This window comes from Egretta garzetta, unplaced genomic scaffold, assembly GCF_000687185.1.
Source record: "Egretta garzetta isolate BGI_Z169 unplaced genomic scaffold, ASM68718v1 scaffold539, whole genome shotgun sequence".
In the NCBI taxonomy this organism is placed as follows: domain Eukaryota; kingdom Metazoa; phylum Chordata; class Aves; order Pelecaniformes; family Ardeidae; genus Egretta; species Egretta garzetta.
Genome location: NW_009260760.1, coordinates 242879 through 262586, shown reverse-complemented (window position 1 = coordinate 262586; position 19708 = coordinate 242879). Strand labels below are relative to the sequence as shown.

Here is a 19708-nt window from a genome sequence, read left to right as displayed (position 1 = left end):
TCAGAAGTGTCTCTCCTTAGAGAAATCAAGCCTCATTTGAGAAAATCTGTATACATAGCTGGACTGATGGAAATATCCTTTAGACCGAACCTTTCATTGATGAGCATGGACCATTTCTCTTGCTGAGGACACTGACTAAAGCCTGAAACCCTCTTTATTTCACCAGTCTGCATGAGGCGAGGATCACACTAGCCTCAGACATTACTCACCCAGCACAAGGGAAAGTCCTCTACTGCTTTTTCCTCAGCACACGTGCAAAAAACCCCTAAACAAAGCTCCAATCTTATTTTTATGTACCTCGACTTTCCAGTAACTTGAGTATGTACAAATCTGTTCTTAGCTCTTCATGTGATTTCTATTTTACCACTTAAAACCAAACCCACAAAAACTGTCAAGAAATGACTTGAGTAATTAGATTCCTCTTATCTAATTAAAGCAGCCAAGAATAAGTTAAACTGGAAAAATGCTGTATGTTAAGATTTGGAATATAATACAGCTGTATTGTGTTCTGTGAGCAATGTTATGGTCCGTGAGGGAGCGTCATTAAAAAGTCTTCTTCCCTCCCAGCCCCAGAAAGAGAGCAAACCTGTAGGGAGAAGTTATCTACTGAGAGCGTGGGGTTTGTTTCATATAAGAGAGAAACTGATGATCACTTGAATTCACATTCTCCCTGATACAACTGCCTAGTTATAACCATGATAAGGAAATTTCTCATTCTGTACAACTATGATTTTTCTGTGAGCAGAATCCTGACTGCAGAGTAATCAATGTGAACTAAAGGACTGAGAAGCTAGGGATTTCATTCTCTCCTGTGAATCAAGTGATATCACAGTCTGATATTTGTGATTTGGCTTCCAATTATTTCCTGACCCCTCTGAAGAGGAATTTATGCTCGAAGAGTTCAGTAAAGAAATTCAGTTTATAATTGTCAATGGATTTGAGAGGTGTTTAAGAGTGGGAAATGCATGGCTTGTTTGACTTCCATAGGTGGATATGTCTGATTTGCAGTAGCTAACTGCTGATGTTCTTTCCTACCTTGTACCTTCCATTCTCATCGTAAATTCCCTGGTCAGCATTTTCTACGTGGAGTATCTTGATGCGAGAACTGACCTGTTGTAGCAAGAGCATCGATTCCTACACGCACTGACTCTCACAAGGACAATTCTTCAGTAAGACTGTAAGAACATGCTTCCATTAATTTATTCAGACTACTTTCAAAGCATTATAAGCTACACTGGAAAAACACTATTTGTCCAAGGAAGAATGTTCACACAATTATTAGCATAACCTTTCTATTAGACCAAGATGGCTCTCAGTATTTCTCCAGGCAGAGAGCTCTTGGCTGAGCTCCAGCCCACGCTGCACTCTAGCTCTGCTCTATGCCACCAGTAAATTCCCTCTTTTACTTCTGCTACAACCCCACTGGCCCTGTCTCTCATTACTGCTTCAGCTACACACAGGCACTTCTATCTTCCTTCCGTGTCCCCCTTGCCTTTCATCTTTTCCACCTCCTCTACAGAAAGGTTTGTTGGTGGGTTTTTTTTTTTAATATTTTCTACTCTCTGCCTCAGTCTATGGCACTCAGGGATCTCGGCTTCCTTTGTTCCCATTCCTTGTCACCTCTCCTTAAAAATCTATACTCTCCATGGAGTCTTATCCATCAAAATGCCTGTCAAAAATAAGCATGCAATGGTCTCTATGTCCTCAAAAAAAAAAAAAAAGTGAGTGAAAATGTACCATTGACCAAACTGCATCTCCAACCAACTCTACCTTTCCTTTCATCTCACAACTCACTTGGAACATGTGCTCATGTCTGCTGCCTCAGGTTTGTCTCTTTTGCCCTTCTTGGCTGATTTCTGATCCCTGTTTACTGGATTTGAAAAACTGTTTGTGTGATTTTGTAAGTCATTCTTAAATGTCCATGTTGTCTGATGTTATTCATTGGCACTATTTGCCCTGTGGATATGAAAGATTTCTCTAACTCCATAAAGGACCAGTTCTTGTTCCCAAAGTTGCGTCATGCATAAGGGCTGCTGGGTGAAAGGAAAGGCTGGAAAATTTCCAGTTCTGGTAGGTTTAATGTCACCCCACTAAGAACATTAGATGTGCGAGTCCAAAGGGTTAAAGTCATGCACATCCTCAGGAACAAGACCTGACACCCGACAAAGCTGCTGATTACAGTTTTTGTTCCTTATGCAAGTCTCAGTTGGGGTTTACAATATATATTTTTAATCTGGGCAGGAAGGAATGGGACATAACTTACTTTTCATTGTTCTCTGCTGAAAGTTCCTGATTTATTCAAATTTCAGCCTCCAAACTAAACCCAGGATCCTGAGCTAAAAAAAGTCCAATGTTGAATCACTGAAGTCTGTGTCTGGTATACAACTAATAAGAAAGTTTGCAAGCACGTAAATAATCACCCTTTTAGGCAGCCTAACTTCATACCCCAAAGTGCTTTACAAAGGCAAGTAGACACTGCTATACTTAAATAAGCCATGCTATAGTTATTTACAGGTAGGGAAGTCAAGGAAGAGATTAGTCACCTTACCAAAGTTCATACAAATGTCAATGGCAGGAACTGGCCTCCTGATTGTCCTGTCTAATTCTGTATCTGTGGGACCATGCCTTAGTAATCAGCACTGTTTTCAACTACCTTTTTTAACCTCGAGTATAAGTGATTTTCATGTCTTTCATATAAAGGTAATGGGAAATATGCACATTGAAAAATATCCAGTAAGTCAACTGATGTTTGCAAGATGCACAGATGCAATGGTAAAGAATACAACAGAAAATGCAAACCACCTGCCTAGACTGGCTCATCCCCTCATGCACAGCACCCCACAAGCAGCCACTATCTAGAGAATAAGTGAGATAAAGTGGTCTTGCCGAGACCTAATTATTCCCTCAGACATACATTTACAGATCTGCCACACCTCAGTGGAAATCACACAGTGATAGCTGCAAGTGGAAAATTTTCAAAGGGGTGTTGGTACAAGTGAGAGATTGATGTCTCTGTTTTTAATGGCATTTTATTTTAGAGCTCTAAACTACTGTGCATCAAAGAACCTACATGATCTATGTCAAATATTTGGGAAATCAGAAGACGGGCACTTTCTGGCCATTAACCACATCAAGACAACAGTAGAAAAATAATTTAATGTCATAGAAAAACTGGTGAAGTCCAATGGTTAGAAAGATCCTTGGCCCTCCTCTGCTTCATACAATTTTACTTTGTTGTCCAGACAGGTTCTCACTTATTTTCATTAGAAATCTCTAGTATTGACCAATTCTGCCATGCCTATAGTCCAAAGCAAATTAAGGCAACAAAAATAAGCAGTTCCAGGAAAAGTTTCTGTCCAGGAATGTCGTGGAACTTTTAAGATTAGAGATTAATCTTTGTTCAGCTTTGGTTTGCTAATTTTACATATAACTGTTAGGTGCTCTTCAGTACCAGTATTGGTATATTAATAACTTAACTGAGGTGAGGTTCTTACTGAGTCCAGTAGAGGCCTTTGTGAGTCCACTGCACGCTGTTGACAGCCAAGCCTTTCCTGACCGTAGGAGAAAGTGCAGCCCCCAGGCAGAGCAGCCACGTATCCCAACAGCCACATATCCCGACGGCCACCGGTGAGCACAGAGCCCTGCTGTGAGCCTGGCCAAAGGCCCTGCTGCTAAAGGCACTCCAGCACTTGCTGCTAATTCACAGACAAAAAAAATGGGTGTTAAGTGGTTTAAGATGTACTGCTTATGTCTAAATGCTCATCAGGGCCTCTGGTTTTCTGAGACACACGCAAAAGAAAGAAAAGCTGTAAATCAGAAGGGTAATGTCTTATTTTCAGTAGTGCTGTAGGGTTCAGGGCAGACTTGCAAGGTTTAGCACTTTTGTACTAACTTTTCTCTTTCTGTATCTTTTTCTCCTCCAGAAAAAGATGAGAAGAGAACAAACATCTCACAGGCAGAGGTAAGTGAAATCTTTTTTTTTAAACATATTTATTGTTAAAATAGGTCTATTGTTAAACCCCCTTTGAAACTCACTGATCCATGTTGGTTAATGGTTTTATTTACGTTGTCATGCCATCTTCAGTAACACAGCCTTTTAAGAACCATCGCTTTCAAACCAGGGCTGTGTAAAGTTGTGCTGCACCTCGGCTCTGTTGGCTCTTCCTTCTCCCAGTAGCAGGGAACTGGGAGAGGCAAGTTTCCCCTCTGCCTTGCTGCCACGCCTTGACAAATCTGGCCCAAGGTGACCCTGCCAGGTCACTGCATCCAACATTGTTTTGGGTCCGCAGATCACTGCTGGTCTACAAAAGCATTGCAAACTCCTCTCTCCTCCTCCCGTCATTTGCCAAGCCCCCAGCAGGCAGCGCATCAATGTTGTTTGCACAAGAGTTAAAAGTCAGCTCCTCCGATCTCATTTTCTAACCTCCCCTTCATAGCTCCTGCAATCCCCTGATCTCTTTCCCCTTCTTCCGTTGCTCAGAGAAGCAGGCAGCACTTTAAATAGCAGTAGGAGGTATTGATTGGTTCAAATTTGGACTCAAATACAGACTTACAAAGATTTACTGGGGCGAGGAGCCACAATCTATCCCACAGTGTTTATAAATAGTTTTCTCTTTCAAAAGAAGACTATATTTTATTTATAAACTTTATCATTCCATCCATCATGATAAGGTAAGGTAATAGGATTGGCCATACTTGTGTGAAAGTAGTTTTCTTAAGAGCTGTCTCAAATGTTCCTTGAAGAAATAGATCTGATTAAAATTCACAGGCTATATACCAGTCAAAGTACTCAGGGAAAGAGGCATTTTTAGCAAATATTTGGGAAAAGGCAACATCCTTATGACCAAATACAACTAGAAATTGATTAGATGAGAAAAAATAAAGCTTGCCTACGCACAGCTTTTTTTAAACCTTTTTCTTAGGAATGTGATCTGGTGTTTACGTCTTCAGAAGCTAGCTATGTGTGTGACCTTACATAGTTATATTATCCTTTTTGTATGGACATATTTCATGTTGGTATAATATGGACACCAACTTAACAGTTTTCATTTTGCAAAAGTTGCTCTGCTTTAGCACTGGAATGTATTCCAGTTACTTTTTGCTCACTATACCTTGGTATAATTATATTACTATTACTCTATGTGTAATTTTACTACCATTATTTTGGAATAATTTATCTTTTGTGCACAGATGTGATTTGGGGGCTATAAAAAGTTTAAGTGTGTCTAAATATACACTTAAATCAGGCCCAGTTAAAGGCTGAGTGATTGGTTGCTGAAATTATTATTTTAGGAGTAATAGCACACATTGAAAAAGTGCAGGGAAAGGGATCTTCCATTTATTTAGGTAAAAGTTTATATATTAATAATTTCAGTGCTGCCTTACCTATGCGTATACTCATTCATTACTCTGTATTTAATTGAAATATTGGGTAATGTAAACCTTGCGGCTATTTTAATACGTGTAAATGTTTATTTGCCTTAGGAGAATCAGTTACATAGACTGTGAAAAGCACAGGCTATCTTCATTTTATGCTTAACTATTTTTTTAGAGTGAAGGGTAATTTTCAGTAGTATTGAGTTCTGTTTTGCCTGGGAGCCATAAAGGTTGTCCATTAAACACATATTTTTTCTGCCTAATCTTCGTTTTCCCTGTGTTCGTGAAAGCCCGGGAGCTGGCATCAGCTTTATACAATAGAGTTTTCTTAGAAACTTCTCACATTGGTGTGTGCACCCTCTGAAAGCAGCTTTGAGGCCAGGCCCAGAGCTGTCATGAAGAGAAAACTCTCCCCGTGCCCGTCTCTTACCGCCTCTCTCTGTGTTTTGTCCCTCCCCAGTCCCAGAGCGCCTCTCCCAAGCAAAGGAAGCAGAGCGTCTTCACCCCGCCTGCCCTCAAAGGTACTGTGCAGGTCCTGCCTCTGCCCAGGCAGGGCACGCTCCCCTCCCGCCGGGGCGCCGGGGCTTCTCGTGCGGAGGAAACACTGGGGCGTGCGCAATGGCTCTCAGCCCGTGAGCGGCACAGCTCTGCAAGGGCCATGCTCAGCCACCGCTCTTTTCACACTTTGAAGTGACTGTATGCTGTCGACCATCCGCCTGATACTGGCCATCTATTTATCCTCACCGCAGAACCTTGCAGCTGTGGCAAACTATTTCTTTTTTTTTTTTTTTTTAAAGGCTTCTTTTTTTTTTGCAAAGCCTCGATACTTTCATTAATTTGAGATAACGGGTAATTCCATCCCAAACATTGAAGAGAACTCCTAGAATACACACATTTTAGCAGTGCCGTCTCCGTACCACTCTGTGCTTCTGATTTAAATCACTCCCATATGCTCTGCCTCCCTTTCCAGGCAGCTGTGAAAAGGAGAATAAACAGAGTCACGGGCTGGGTACCTGATCTTAGGAATTGTGAAGCCTTTCTTGTGAAGAATGAGAAATCTTGGTGTATGTTCAAAGGGCATAGATGCTTTTCAGGAACAAATGTAAAAGCAGAAGGAGTATTAGCTAGGTTCAGAACAGCTATATTTAGGCCTTGTTTCTCAAATGACTCTGAACAGAGTTTGACTTGACCGTGCTCGCAGCGAAGCAAGAGCCGTAGTGATCCACCAGCACGTTGGCCTAACGCTCGTCAGTGCAGGATCATTTTCAGACCACAGACCAAAGGCTATCCCGCCAGGCGTCTCTTGATAGATAATGAATAGCCTCAATTTCCATTCCTTCTGCAATTTATTGCCTGGCCGAAAAGGTAAGGTATCTGGTTTGTTACATGAAATACCGCTGCTGTCGTTAGGTAATTTACCACATCAGCCAGTTCTACATAACTCATTCTGCAGCTTCAGTTCTCTAGAACTTGTCTTAGCAACAGTTAAAATATCACTCAGGTGCCACACAAGACTCGTTGTCTGCTTGCCAAAATGGGCTAAAGTTTGTGTACTCGGTATTAGAAAGAAGATTATTACAGTCAATTATAATCATTCATGGAAGGAAGAAACTTTGCGCGGGTAGCAATAACACCCATTGATCTCACTGCTGTATTATTTTGCTGTACAAGCCTAAACTAAATACCATGCAAATGAAATGTGAAACAGGTCCTTATAACTCCTCTTGAGGACTGCAGCCTGCTCAGCGCTACTTCCAACACCCTGCTGAGCCCTGGGGAAGTACCTGGCGTAGTTTGCTTCTACACCGACTTAATTCCCAGGGAATGGAAGGAAAGTAGGAAAGCGGTTCAAGATAGATCACAACTAACCTGAAATATCTTGTAAACAGAACAAAGCAAAGCACAAAATGCCTCTCCTCAATACCTTAACACCCTAAACTACACAGTATTCCCAGATACACAGGCGGATACCTGGAAATTGATAACCCTTCCTGTAAACAGGCTGGATTGCTCCACATTTGCCATTCTGTAACTCCCATAAATACTATCCTTTTTATCTGAAAATGACTTGATGTAGAAAATTCATCATTCTTTCCTCTCCATTGTTATGAAAACATGAATGTATTATTTTGTTTAGACTATTAGGAGGCAAACAAGCAGCAATGTGAAATGCACAGTGATATGAAAGCATTACTGAGAAATAGATTTTTTGTAAAGATTCTAGTCCTATAGCAGTTGAAGATAGCAATATTCAGCAATATTTTCAGAATAATAGGCTTCATAGTGCTTAGGGACATGGTTTTTCTAAGGGACGTGGTTTAGTGGTAGGATGGCAGGGTTAGGTTAACAGTTAGACTTGATGATCTTAAAGGTCTTTTCCAAGCTAAACAATTCTATGATTCTATGATTCTATAATTACACACTATTGCTTTGCATATGTTTATTTCCTGTGGGCTGTTTCTCCCTCAGTATATTCACAATATGGTCTTCAATATAGCGTAAAGAATGAGATTCTGCATGCTGAGACTCTCTCCTTTACATCCCCTTTGGCTGCTCCATATCCTCCAGGGCTGTTATTAATGCAAGATGGGACAGACTGTAATCCAGTACCTTGCATTTAAAGATGGAGATATGGATGTAATCCCCATAAAACAGAACTTGTAGTGGAAAAGAGGGACTAACGTTTTCATTTGTCACGTTTCTCTGGCATTTTAGTTTTTAGCTGCTGTTAATTCAAAGTTTCCAGAAATAATCCAAGCTGACAGGCAGGTTCAGATCCTGGAAGCCAAGACAACAGCCACGCGTGCACAGCTGTGGGAGAGACGCCAGCTGTGGCGCAAGCTTTGCTCTATGTCTGCAGCAGAGAGGTGGTCAGGAGAAACTGCGGGGAGGGTCACGCTTCAGCCTGACTCCAAATCTCCAGGTAGCTCTCGAGATGATTATTTCTTCTTTGAGCTGAAAATATTTTTGCTGCACTTTCTGCAAGTTCCTTGAAACGATTACAAAACTGTGTGAGGGAAGGCTTGCTGGTTTCATGAATTCATGGCTAAGTGAGAGAAAAAGCAAGAGTGAGTGAAGCTGCATGTTGTGATTACAAACAAAACTGGAAATTGGTAACATGGTTAAAATGAGTGGAAGCAACATCAGATACTAGTGCTGACCAGTTACAGCACCAGGACTATAGCATATGTTACACGGAATACGCAAATACATGAAAATATCTGTGATAAATGAAAATGCAGGGTTGCTGATGTTCTACATGTCATGGTAAATATAAGGAGATCAGCTTCTTAGTTAAATGTAGGTGTGTTTTTCCCCTCTGCCATAGCAGTCAGGTAAACTGAAAGAAAAGTAGTGTTACCTGTCTGACATTGCCCCCAAATATTTGGTTCCATCCTTACAAGGGCTTGCTCTAGCTTGAGGCAGGTCTGTAGCTGCTGCAGCAAGCTGCAGCAAACCCAGGTGTCTGCAGAGCCACTGTCATTCTGTGGTGCAACAGGCAGGTTCTTATTACTATATACTTGTGCGTACTTTGGCTCCTGCTTTTATTTTCCTAAACGAAAATGCACCAGGGTCCCCACAGGCGGAGCAAATAGCTGATTCATCTCAGAGCATTGTTCTTTTTACTGGAATACAGTGTGCTGGAAAAATCAATGTGAGAGCTATTGATTTAAGTGGTAATCTGGAGAGCAAATCAGACAGCAAACCAGATAACAGCTCAGTGCGGTGTTCTTGTTAGTATTATATTACCAAACCTAATGGATGTCAAAGAGGTTTTCCATTTTGCTTTCAAAAATATTTCTTTTCCTAACCCTGCTACGCTAGCGTTTGTTAATTCCACACTCTGACATAGCATGCAATGTTGGCAAAAGTCAGCAGCTGAAGATTGCACCAAATTAACCCACCATATTTTCAGTATGTCGTGATTTACGTCTTGTCACATTGTTTTCTAGGTGTAACAACACCCTCAACAGAGGATTCATCATCTCTGTTTCCCCTGTTTGTGTCACTTCTGTTACTTTTGGGGTTTAATGTCTGAACTTCAAATTATCTCATCCTTCTATAACTTCCAATGCTCTAAAATGCTAATCTTGAATTTCCATCAGATTCTTTCATTTTAGGCTCTTCCTCTTCATGTGTGGAGGTTGGCTTGAACCCCCCTATGAAAAACACTGTAAAAATAACCAGAGGAAGGTTTCTTAATGTGAGGAGTCATCAGTTTTACCTAGGGCAATCTTTTCCAGTCAATTCTCATTGTGTAAGATCTATTTCTCCTATTTATTAATCTGTTTCTCATTCTGTATGACAAAACCAAGAAAAATCCTTTGGTCTTTTTCCTCTGTACAAAGTCCACTTGTTTTAGTACAAAATTCCATCCATCCATCCATCCGTCCATCCATCCATCCACTACAAATAACATCCTTAGAGTTGCCTTCATTATTCTGGTTAGTGGGTTAGAGGAGCCCCTGGAAGCCTTGCTACGTTTTCACTCTTTTCCCCTCACACTCACCAGGGAAGTCTAAAATGGGATGATAACCCTCCCAGGTACAGAGGGAGAAAGTGGAAAGCAGCTTAGACTGCCAAGGCAAAAGCAGATTGCACTTATCTCAGGTAATGGTGGTTCCTTGGCACCACATTACCACTAGAAAATCAAGAGCACATTTAAGTCTCAGAGCTACAACTGCAACTTTCCATCCCAAGGCATACTTTGTACTGAGCCAGGTTTCCTTTTACCTAGATAGTCATGTTTTGTTTGGTAGATCAGCTCATCCTTGAAAGGAAACACAGACTGAAGTGACAGGAAACAAGGTTTACAAAGACAAAGAGAAGACAGGCGGAGCTGTTCCCAAACCTGCACCACTCCATAGAGCTCCCAAGTCTCCGCATCGTCTACCAGCTATTGCTATTAATACCAGCAGCTATTTAAATACCACCAAGGTCTCTCCCCCCGTGAAGGAAGTGCATTCCCAAGTGGTTTGAGGATTACACTGAGTCCACTGGTGTGGGTGTGCTAGAGGTCAGGGGAATAGGAAACCTTCACCCATCCTAGTTCACCCTGCAGGAGGTTATTTAGATCAGCATCAAGATCCTACTGATTTCAGTGGGAAAGTTCTTGCAGCTCTCTGCGTTCACCGGACCACCTTTGCAATTAGCTGCCATCAAATCATAATTAAAGTCTTTCCCCACAGAGGTGAAAGGTACATTTGACTGTTTTCCCTCTCAGCCTTTTGGGAAATACATCCTTTAAATTCCCCTCTTAATGTATTTTTCTTTGCATAGAAACAAAGACTTTTTCTTGAGCTAGGCCCCAGCTACAACATTTGAAATGGGATTAAATCTGAGTTGTTATAAATCTAAGGAACGTTCAAAGACATCATTTCAGTTTGACTCATTAAAACAACCAGGACTCACCGGCTGTTCCCAAAGTGTTCAGACTCAGGGATTTGATACATGCATAATTCTAGTATTTACAATGATGGTTGATACTAAATGAGCTCTTTCTAGCTTCTGCCATGAATTTCTGATGCTTGGTTTGTTTAGTGCCTGCTTGTTCTTCTCTCCAAAGGAAACAACATGCAGAATAAATGATTAAAATCATGATGTCCCTCCTGAAATATGTAATTTATTAGAAGCAATTAGTACAGTATGTGGCCGTCATCCAAATTTGCAACCCCTTAGGCCAGCTTGATGATGTCTGATGCATCTCATTACTTTGTGACTGAAGGTTAACAAGGAACACGGGTAGAGTCTGGAGACATAAAGGATTATTGTTAGTGTGGTGAGCACTGAGTTCGGAGCCCACGAGAATCATCACGGAACAAAAATCTCAAGCTAAATTTACTTCAAGTGGCAGAGGAATGAAGTTTGTAAGTCTTAGGCAGTGACTACAGAAACTTGTATCATTTTGCAGGCTGCCCTCATGTATGGCAAACACTGTGAAGGGCTTCTAGTATTACATAAACACAGCAGCATGAGAACAAGAAATATCATATTACACTACAAAGAAAAATACTGCGCCTTTGTGTGATTTCTGCTTCACACACAGGCTTAAATTTGTTCTTTAGGAAACTAATATTACCCACAGTAAAACACATCTTACACAGTTTTTTGAACATCAAGCCCAGGTTTGTCAAAATTCACAGGCTGAGCTGGTGCTCAGTCAGACTCTTCTTACGTGGGAACGTCACTTTGGCTCAGGGCATTGCATTTTCCCAATCTCTCCAATGATGACAAAGCACCTACCATTCTTTTTTAATGTGATTGTGCTGCACATGAGCCAGGAGGCCAGAACTAGAGAAGGAGATGGTTTTCAACTATCCTCTCAGTCCTGAATGTGTATTTCAGACCTCCTTACTTTTCCAGTGGGCTAAAGGGCTGCGATAAATGCTGGGCAGGTGGCGAGGACTGCTCCACAAAAGCAGGCACCATCCAGTAGCTGAAGCAACCCCCGAGGTCAGGGCTGAGTCCTCCTCAAATCCCTTAGCAGAGCTGCCGTGTTTTCATTAGCCTGGCGACACCCATTCTTCAGCCCATTCCTTTCAGGTAGCAGGTCTCTCTCAGTATGTTGTTCCTTGGGTAATGGAAGGCAAAGCTCTGCCTCATTATTCGTGTGTGCTGCTCCTGTTTTTTTGTGTCTTGTGATGTGACAAAACGCCATCAGTGTATTTAGTTTCATGGGTGGAAGTCCCCATGACTGCCAAGACCTCCTGAAGCACTGGGAAAAGGAAATTAATGCATTTTTTTTTTTCCTTTTGCTTAACCTGGTCATGAAAGAAAGCTGCAGCTTTGGTTTCAAAATTAGTTCTTCTCTTCATTTATACACCACTCTTACCCACATCTTAAGCAGACTGCACCTCAATGCAACCGCACCACTTAATGTGGCCTTGAACAAATTTCCTGGCTACAGTACTGTTCTTTTTCAGAATGTTACCTTCCAATGTTTGGGCTCATTTTCTCACTCTCTCTACCCTCCTCTCTCCTTCCTCAGACTTGTACAGTATTATGATGACAATAGATACAATTAAAAAAAAAATTGAGCTAAATTAATTAGTGAATCGCTGAGTTGGTGAACGGGATACATTAGATTGCTGCCGTCTCAGGTTCAGTTGGCTGCCACTGTTCTGCTACTGCCCAAAAAGTTGGCAGATGCTGCCGCAGTCTGTATTTAATTTCTTACTGTTGGCAGCCTTGAATGCATTTCATTTCACACAGCTGGTGGCTTCTGCTTCAAAATGGCTCTGGCCTTGGCTGCAATAAATACCACAGAACTGTTTGAGAGACCGAGGTGTTCAGTGGAGATTAAGCTTGACATCTGGTCTACAGCAAAACTGGGATGTTTGTGTTATAACTTGTCATCTGCCACTATTACCTGGCGTGTGAAAAAGAAAAGATTACGCCGAGCGCTAATATTGGTCCCTAAATTATCACATGCAGTTTGAGGGCCTGATCCAACATGGACAGAAGTCTAGGGGAGTATTTCCACTGAATTCATTCGATGAAGTCCACATATCTGATAGTTCTTTCTAATCTTCATGCAATGAATACTGAACTGGTCTCTTTTTAAGGATATGTGTTTGTTCTTGTAGTAGAAGGATAGTCTTACAGATGTCCATGAAACAGCATTTATCACTTGAAAATAGTGTTATTTATTAAGCATTGTTGTACTAAATACAGAGCAGTGTAAACATCGTGGCATTATGAATTGCTTCTAAGCTGTAATGGATGACATTAAAAAGTCAACATTTTAAGAGATAACACCATAAAATATTAAAGAAAGAGCATGTGGGAGACTTAGTACTTATTTTAAAATATAAAGTAGAAAGCCCAGGAAGGACAGCATGTGTTGTTCTGGTTACTTTATATCATAAGACATATTTATAGTGAAATTCCAAAAATTTTGGCAGTTTTATGCTCTGAATTGAAACAGCTTTTGAAGAAAAGATAATGTTTTTGTAGGAGAAGATGTAAGGTTCTTATGAAGCCAGTCATTTGTCAGGGTATTAAATTTTATCTCCTGGCTTTAGCGGTATGTTCTATGCTGGAGGTTAACAACCAAGCCACATGGCAGACACTGAGTCCAGCGAGTCCTATTGTAATAAATAATAATTGCCCCTTCGTTTCTTCTCAAGCATTTAAAATCCTGAATTTGATCCCAAGCAAGATGACCAAATGAAGACCTAGATTACATGGGAGCAGGCTCTGCCTACTCCCACTGCTTCTCCTGTTCAGCATTTGACGTCTCCTGGGCTCCTGGACGGGAGCTGCAGGATCGTGCGTAGAGGGGGGGCAAGTGTATTTGTCAGGTCCTCACCCCTCCTCGGCTCTGTGCCACGCATCAGCCCTTCTGGGGAGAGCACGCTCCTCCGATGGCACCGCCGCGGATCCGGCATGTGGGGAGACAGCGGGGGAGCTCACTCAGTTTATATTGGGGTGTTCTGGAGAAAGGGATAGGTACGGTGTAATGACAAGTCCACAGGTATAACTACAGAGGTGCCTCTCTAAGTAGTATTTTTTCAAAAAGCCTCCACAGTATGCAGGCTCATGTCTCATTTAATTTACCCTTAAAATAAAAGCCTTCCTTGCATTTGTATCTAACTGCGTATTCCTACAGTTCCTCTATGTCTATTAATGTCTCCTCTCCATGACACCAAATTTAATTTATAAAAATCTCCACCTCCAAAAGGCAAATCTGTCAAAGACAGCATGACAAGCTACAGGCAAGCCCAAGGTTCATAGTGAATTTGTGTAGCATGTCTGGCACCACCGTGCATTGAACAGTGCCTGGTATAGCAAAATCATCCCACAACCTTCCAGCTAAGACTCCATCAGCGGCGCTGGTCCTTGTGAGCATCTGTATGTAGGCACCGGCTCGCAGCCCATCAGCAGAGCTCCCACCAGCCGCACTCACTTCTTCTGGGACCAGGGCTGGGAGCTTTGAAAACGGCAACGATTTCCTCGAGAGCATCTCCTGCCCACAAGCTGCTCTTCCGGGGGCAGTAGTTTGACATTAGTTGTTTTACTTTCTACCATCAGGTTTCACTCTGACCCAAGTAAATGTCCAAGTAGCATGTTGGCTTTGTGGTATGTCTCTGAACAACATGGTCCTTATTTCTGTGGTTAGACCAAAATAAGGCTAAGAGAAAACTTGCTGCTGATTCTCAGGGACCATCTGGGTTGGGTTTCTCGTGGTAGGGATGTTGTCTAATTTTTTTATGATGGGATTTTTTTTTTCCTTTTGAAGTGGATGCCTATTAGTCCGAATCTATTGAAAAGCAAAATTTTTCTAAAGAAGGCCATGTGGTTCTCTCCATAATTTCTCCCTTCCTTCACCCCTTGGGATGTGACATTGCCCAGTTTAGCAGGAACACAGAGTTCCCAAAACCATCCACCAGAGCTTTGGCATGGAGACAAGAACATGAGCAGCCTGAAGATTTCAACCACATCCTTTCAGGCCCACAGCGAGGACTGAACACTCACATGAATTATGTGTGTGAATGTGACCAGAAAAACACAGGAAATACTGCAGCAAGCGTATGGATCTGAAAAGGGATTCTTTTTCCTGTGAGCTGCATGGGCCAGAAGGACGTTGTTTAAAAAAACTCTCATCTGGTGTAGCTGCTAATTTTTCTCGCAACAGTGGGAGGATTTTTCAGGTTTTTTCAGCGCTCACCCGACCTATGAACTGATTTTATTCCAGGGGTCTTTTATAGCCAGAGAAGACTGCCAGCAGGCTCTGAGCAATCTACAGAGTAACAAATTTTAAGAATACATTTAAAGAAATGTGGGATCTAATTACCACTCGGAAGCAAAAAAAAAAGCAAGCTAAAATGTTTGCTCTCAGCTCAAGTTGCACCTTTACTAGCATATGTTGTGCACACAGCAAGGAGTACACGTAAACACGTGTCTGGTAAACCCTGGAAACGGTGCAGGTTTGTGGGCTTCTCACTGCAATGGCACCCCTCTGGGTGACAGGGACACAGGACACACCAGCCCCACGCTTGTACCTGGAGAGCGGCTGCTAAGGCGTAGGAAACCCACGCACATCTACCCAGCTTAGCTGGGACCGTGTCCAGTTTGAGATGTTACACTCAAGATGAGGGCAGCTGAACCGAGAGGAGCTGGAGGCGAGTGAAAACACGGCTGAAGAGAGGGGCTGAACGAGGGGGGGCAACAGAGCAAGTGGTGGCCTGTACCCCAGAATAACAGGGTGCCCACAGGCTGGCCTTCCCCTCCAAAAGCAAAGGTAGGCAGCAGGTTTTTCCTTTTCTTTCAGGAATGAGGAGAAATTATGTAAATTCAGCTTCCGATCTCCTTGCAATCCCCAGGAAAGCCGAGTTATTAAAAAAAAGCCAATGGGATTTTTGGCATGCAAGCTCCCTCTGCTGACGCGTAGGTTCCTGGTGAATTACTAAATGCTTTTTTTCTGAAGAAGCACGTTGAAAATTTTTGGAAATAGGCAAGTAAGCTCATAAGAGAAGGAGTGGAATTATATTAAAATCGGACTGCGATTTATAATTCCCAACTAAAACCTGTTAGGTTTTTAATACATTTCATCCGCATGCTGGTGGTTTTCCCCAAATCCCTGGAGAGGCTGGAGCCTGACTTTTCTTCAAACTCACTCTAGCAGGATCAAAAGTGAGAAGAGTGTTCAAAGTCATTTTTATAGACCCTATGACTCTCATACGGATGTGTCTAAGCCTTTAGAGAAGAGTCTACTTTTTCTGTGCTTTGTCTGTATTTTCCACAACAAAATTGATTAACTTGATATTCTTAGATTACTGTTTGTGCTTTCCAGCAAAATTGAGCACAATACCTGTTTTCAGGCTCTGACTGTTCATATGAGTGCCAGATAGTGTGCTTCCACAGTGTAATTACATTCTGGTGGTACTGGATGCTGGCTCTGGGGTATTTTGATGCCTTAGGCAAACCAGAAGAGGCAGGTTTCTCGCAAGCTCAAGTCACTCACACAATAAAGAGCCACTAAAGATTTTGCCCCTGACGTTTTGCTGCCCATGGCAACTGCAAAGTGAGACCAGTTATATCTACTGTAATGCAAATAGTTTGTGGTGACTGCATTTTATGTTGAATAACCGATTCCATAATACCAGGGTTTAGGTCGCCAGCAATCAGAAAAAAACTTAAAGAATGTGGTTGGGTTTTCAGTTGTCAGTAAGCTTAATGAGCTAAAATTAAAACATTTTCAATTTAAAATGTTACTAAAGATGTCAAAATAAGCCTTTTGCTGTTTTCATCTTCTCTTTTCTCCTCTCCAAAAAGATCAGTGCAGAGATGCTGTCCCAGACCCCTTCTGGTCTAAGCAAAGACTCCGGGTTTGCAGAATTTGCATTAACAGAGAAGCACCCTGGTTGTGCATAAGCATTATGTACAAAATTGTTTTGTGGTTTGTTTTTTTTTTTTTTTTCAGGATTGGGGAAACCCACTTATATTATTGTGCAAAACACCACTAATCACTAGGTTTTATTTGTCTTCCTCAAATCAAAGGATTTGTACCCTCACTCCGTGAAAATTGTTCCTTGCAGCAAAGCAATGCTGACCTCTATCTCTCGTTGCAGTCACTGTGGTTGGGCAGTTTTGAAGAACTGTTTTCCACCAGATGTTTCTGATTTGGTGTTGTGTGGGAAAGGATGACTTTGTTTGCCCGGATGCCAGAGGGCAGAAGTCCTCCTTGCCACTTGCCTCCTGACCAGCAACCGTGCATGGGCACAGCTCAGCCCAGCCTAAGGACTAACAGGGGTACCTGCATCCTCCTCTTCCTGCTGGTTGCAGTAGTGGGACCTAACAGATCACCAGCTATCTCTTAAGCGTTAAAGGCATCAGCCCGCATCTGGGTGGACTTTCCAGCAGAAGCCCCAGCTAGCAGGCAAACATCACCTGCTGGTTCACTGCTGGTTCATTGCTGGTCGGCTGCTAACGCAGCCCAGCTCCATGGGGCCAAGATCCCCATGCCCCCCACTGCCTGCGTGACCGGTGGACAAGGCCACCTCCCTGCTCAGGCTGATCTCCCACCTCACTTTCAGGTTGATGAGGACCCCATGTAAGCCTGGAGTCTCTGTTTGGAGGTTGCTGTGTGCTGCAGGGCCTCATGGTGCTTATTCTCCAGCTTTGGAGCCTCTACAAGCAGCTGTACCAGCCTACGGGGAGCTGTGCTATCCCTGGTCCTTCAGAGCAGCCTGGTGTGACTGAGATTTCAGCAGATGAAAATATTTGCATAGTTTCAGACATGATGGTGAAGTTGAGTAGGCAGAAATGATGGGAGATTGTGCAGGGTGTATCAGTTACTCAGTCTGAAGAGCTGTAGTTGGGCACAAGGTCAACACCAATGCTTTTGATCATATTTAAAACCTACAAAACTGTTATATGAGAGAAAGGAACTAGACATGCTTTTCTTGTCCTAAGAGTGTATTCATTTTTGAATAGATGGGAGCTGTCTGGAGCTGGCTCCACACAGCTCCCATCCACGCTGCAGACCTTTCTATGCTCCCAAACCATAGGGGGTCATCCAAAATATCCAGTGGAAATTATCTTTGGCCTGTGCCTAACCAGGCTGGGAACTTTCTGGGCAAGAGCTAGTTGGCACAAACAAAACCAGGGACCTGGCTAACGGTGGGTCAGTGCAGCCAGCGTCGGTCAGTGCCCAGAGCTGCCTCCTGGTGCACTTCAGTGTGGTTTTTAGCTGCAGCCTACGAGACTTGGGTTCTCAAGGTCAGCATGCAGTAGGAGTTAGGAGCATGGATTTGTTGGAAAAGCCTATGTCAAACACTGGGAACAGTATTGAAAATTAGAGAAATTATCCATCATCCACACTGTCTCTTCTATGCAGTTACTTTCCAGACTAGAGATGCAATTATATGTTTAAATAGTTATGTCTGAGAAAACAGTAATGATAGGCACAGTTCCCTTGGCTACACTTCTCTGTGCTAGAAAATGAGGAGCTTCTATGTAAAGAGAGGAGTCAATGGGCGCAAACTGAAATACAGGAAATTCAAATTAATTCTAAGGAAAAACTTTTTTTTTTGCTGTGAGAGTGGTCAAACAGTGGAAGAAGTTGCCTAGAAAGCTTGTGGAGTCTCCACCCTTAGAGATATTCAAAATTTGTCTGCATACAGTCTTGGACAACCTGCTCCAGCTGACCCTGTGTTGAGCAGGGGTTTGGACTAGACAGTCCCTGGAAGTATCTTCCAGCCTCTGCAATTCTGTGGTTCAATAGCTGTCTGACTTACCTTTTATGAAATGTAAACCTATCATGGTAATGACAAGCACAGTAAAAACTTCATCCTGCAGCTGCCCATACGAGAATTTCACCTTTCAGTCTGCTGGGTGACATCTTATTTTATGGTTTACTACTTCTGTAAGAGAGCAATTTAAATGTCAGTTTGTCTGGGAGCTATTGTGCCTTAGGTGAAAATATCTTGGAATCAAAAATTAGGATTAGGGCAGGCTGCAAGCTCCAAATAAGTTAGCTCTTAACATGCGAAAAACCTCTCCAGCACCAGGGGGTGTTAATAAAACCAGAAGAGGGACTGGCTCTGATCTTCCAGAAATACTCCGGTGCTCCTAGGCAGTTAAGCTGACTTGATTCATAACTCGTATCATAGGCTTTGCTTTGGTTAGCCTGAAATGCCTGCTGCAGGGGAATAGGGGAAGGATAGAAGCCTTCTTCAGCTTCAGACTTCTGAAATGGATCCCAGCTGCTTGAGATGATCTCAGCAGCTCACAGGCACTGAGGTGGCAAAACCTGAAAAGGCTCATTCTTCCCGACAGATTCCTGCTTGGATGTAAGGACTACAGCCACGGTGCCTGTAATATAAAGAAAATGGTAATTGCCTGCTATTGATATGCCACCCATGAAGCAACTGCGATGGGGATAATTCAATGTAAACACTGACCTATCAATCACTTGTTTAATCACCACAATGTTTTTTTGCGATTTTGAAGGTGTTTATAAAATACTTAAAAGAAAAGAAGAGCTTATTCTAACATTTACAATATTACTGATGTTGGGTTATGCTGATGCCAAAATCCTACCTCCTTTGTCATTGTAAGAAGGATCACAATGAAGATTATAATTATAACTCAGTAGGGGATTCATCAGCAAATTAACAGAGAAGCTTATAGACCTCTGACAGAAACCAAACAGACTGGATTAATTAAAAGGGAAAGCCACACAGCACATGGAAGTATGACAGAGAAACACCGCCTTGGATTTTTGGCTGACCAGCAAACATTTTGCTCCTGTCTTCATTTTAAGAAGTACAATTCACTGGAAAGCTTTTTATCCACACCCTAAAAATCTCAGCCTGCACAGTGTGTT

At 42.3% G+C, this 19708-nt stretch overlaps 1 protein-coding gene across 1 annotated transcript in view; it reads left to right on the top strand.

Annotated features, from left to right (window-relative positions):
* The window catches only part of PPP1R1C (protein phosphatase 1 regulatory inhibitor subunit 1C), a 56557-nt gene that overhangs the window by 21314 nt on the left and 15535 nt on the right, over positions 1–19708 (top strand). Inside the window, 2 exon segments of the mRNA XM_009646021.2 lie at positions 3924–3961; positions 5837–5897. Of these exon segments, the coding sequence (XP_009644316.2) occupies positions 3924–3961; positions 5837–5897 (99 nt within the window).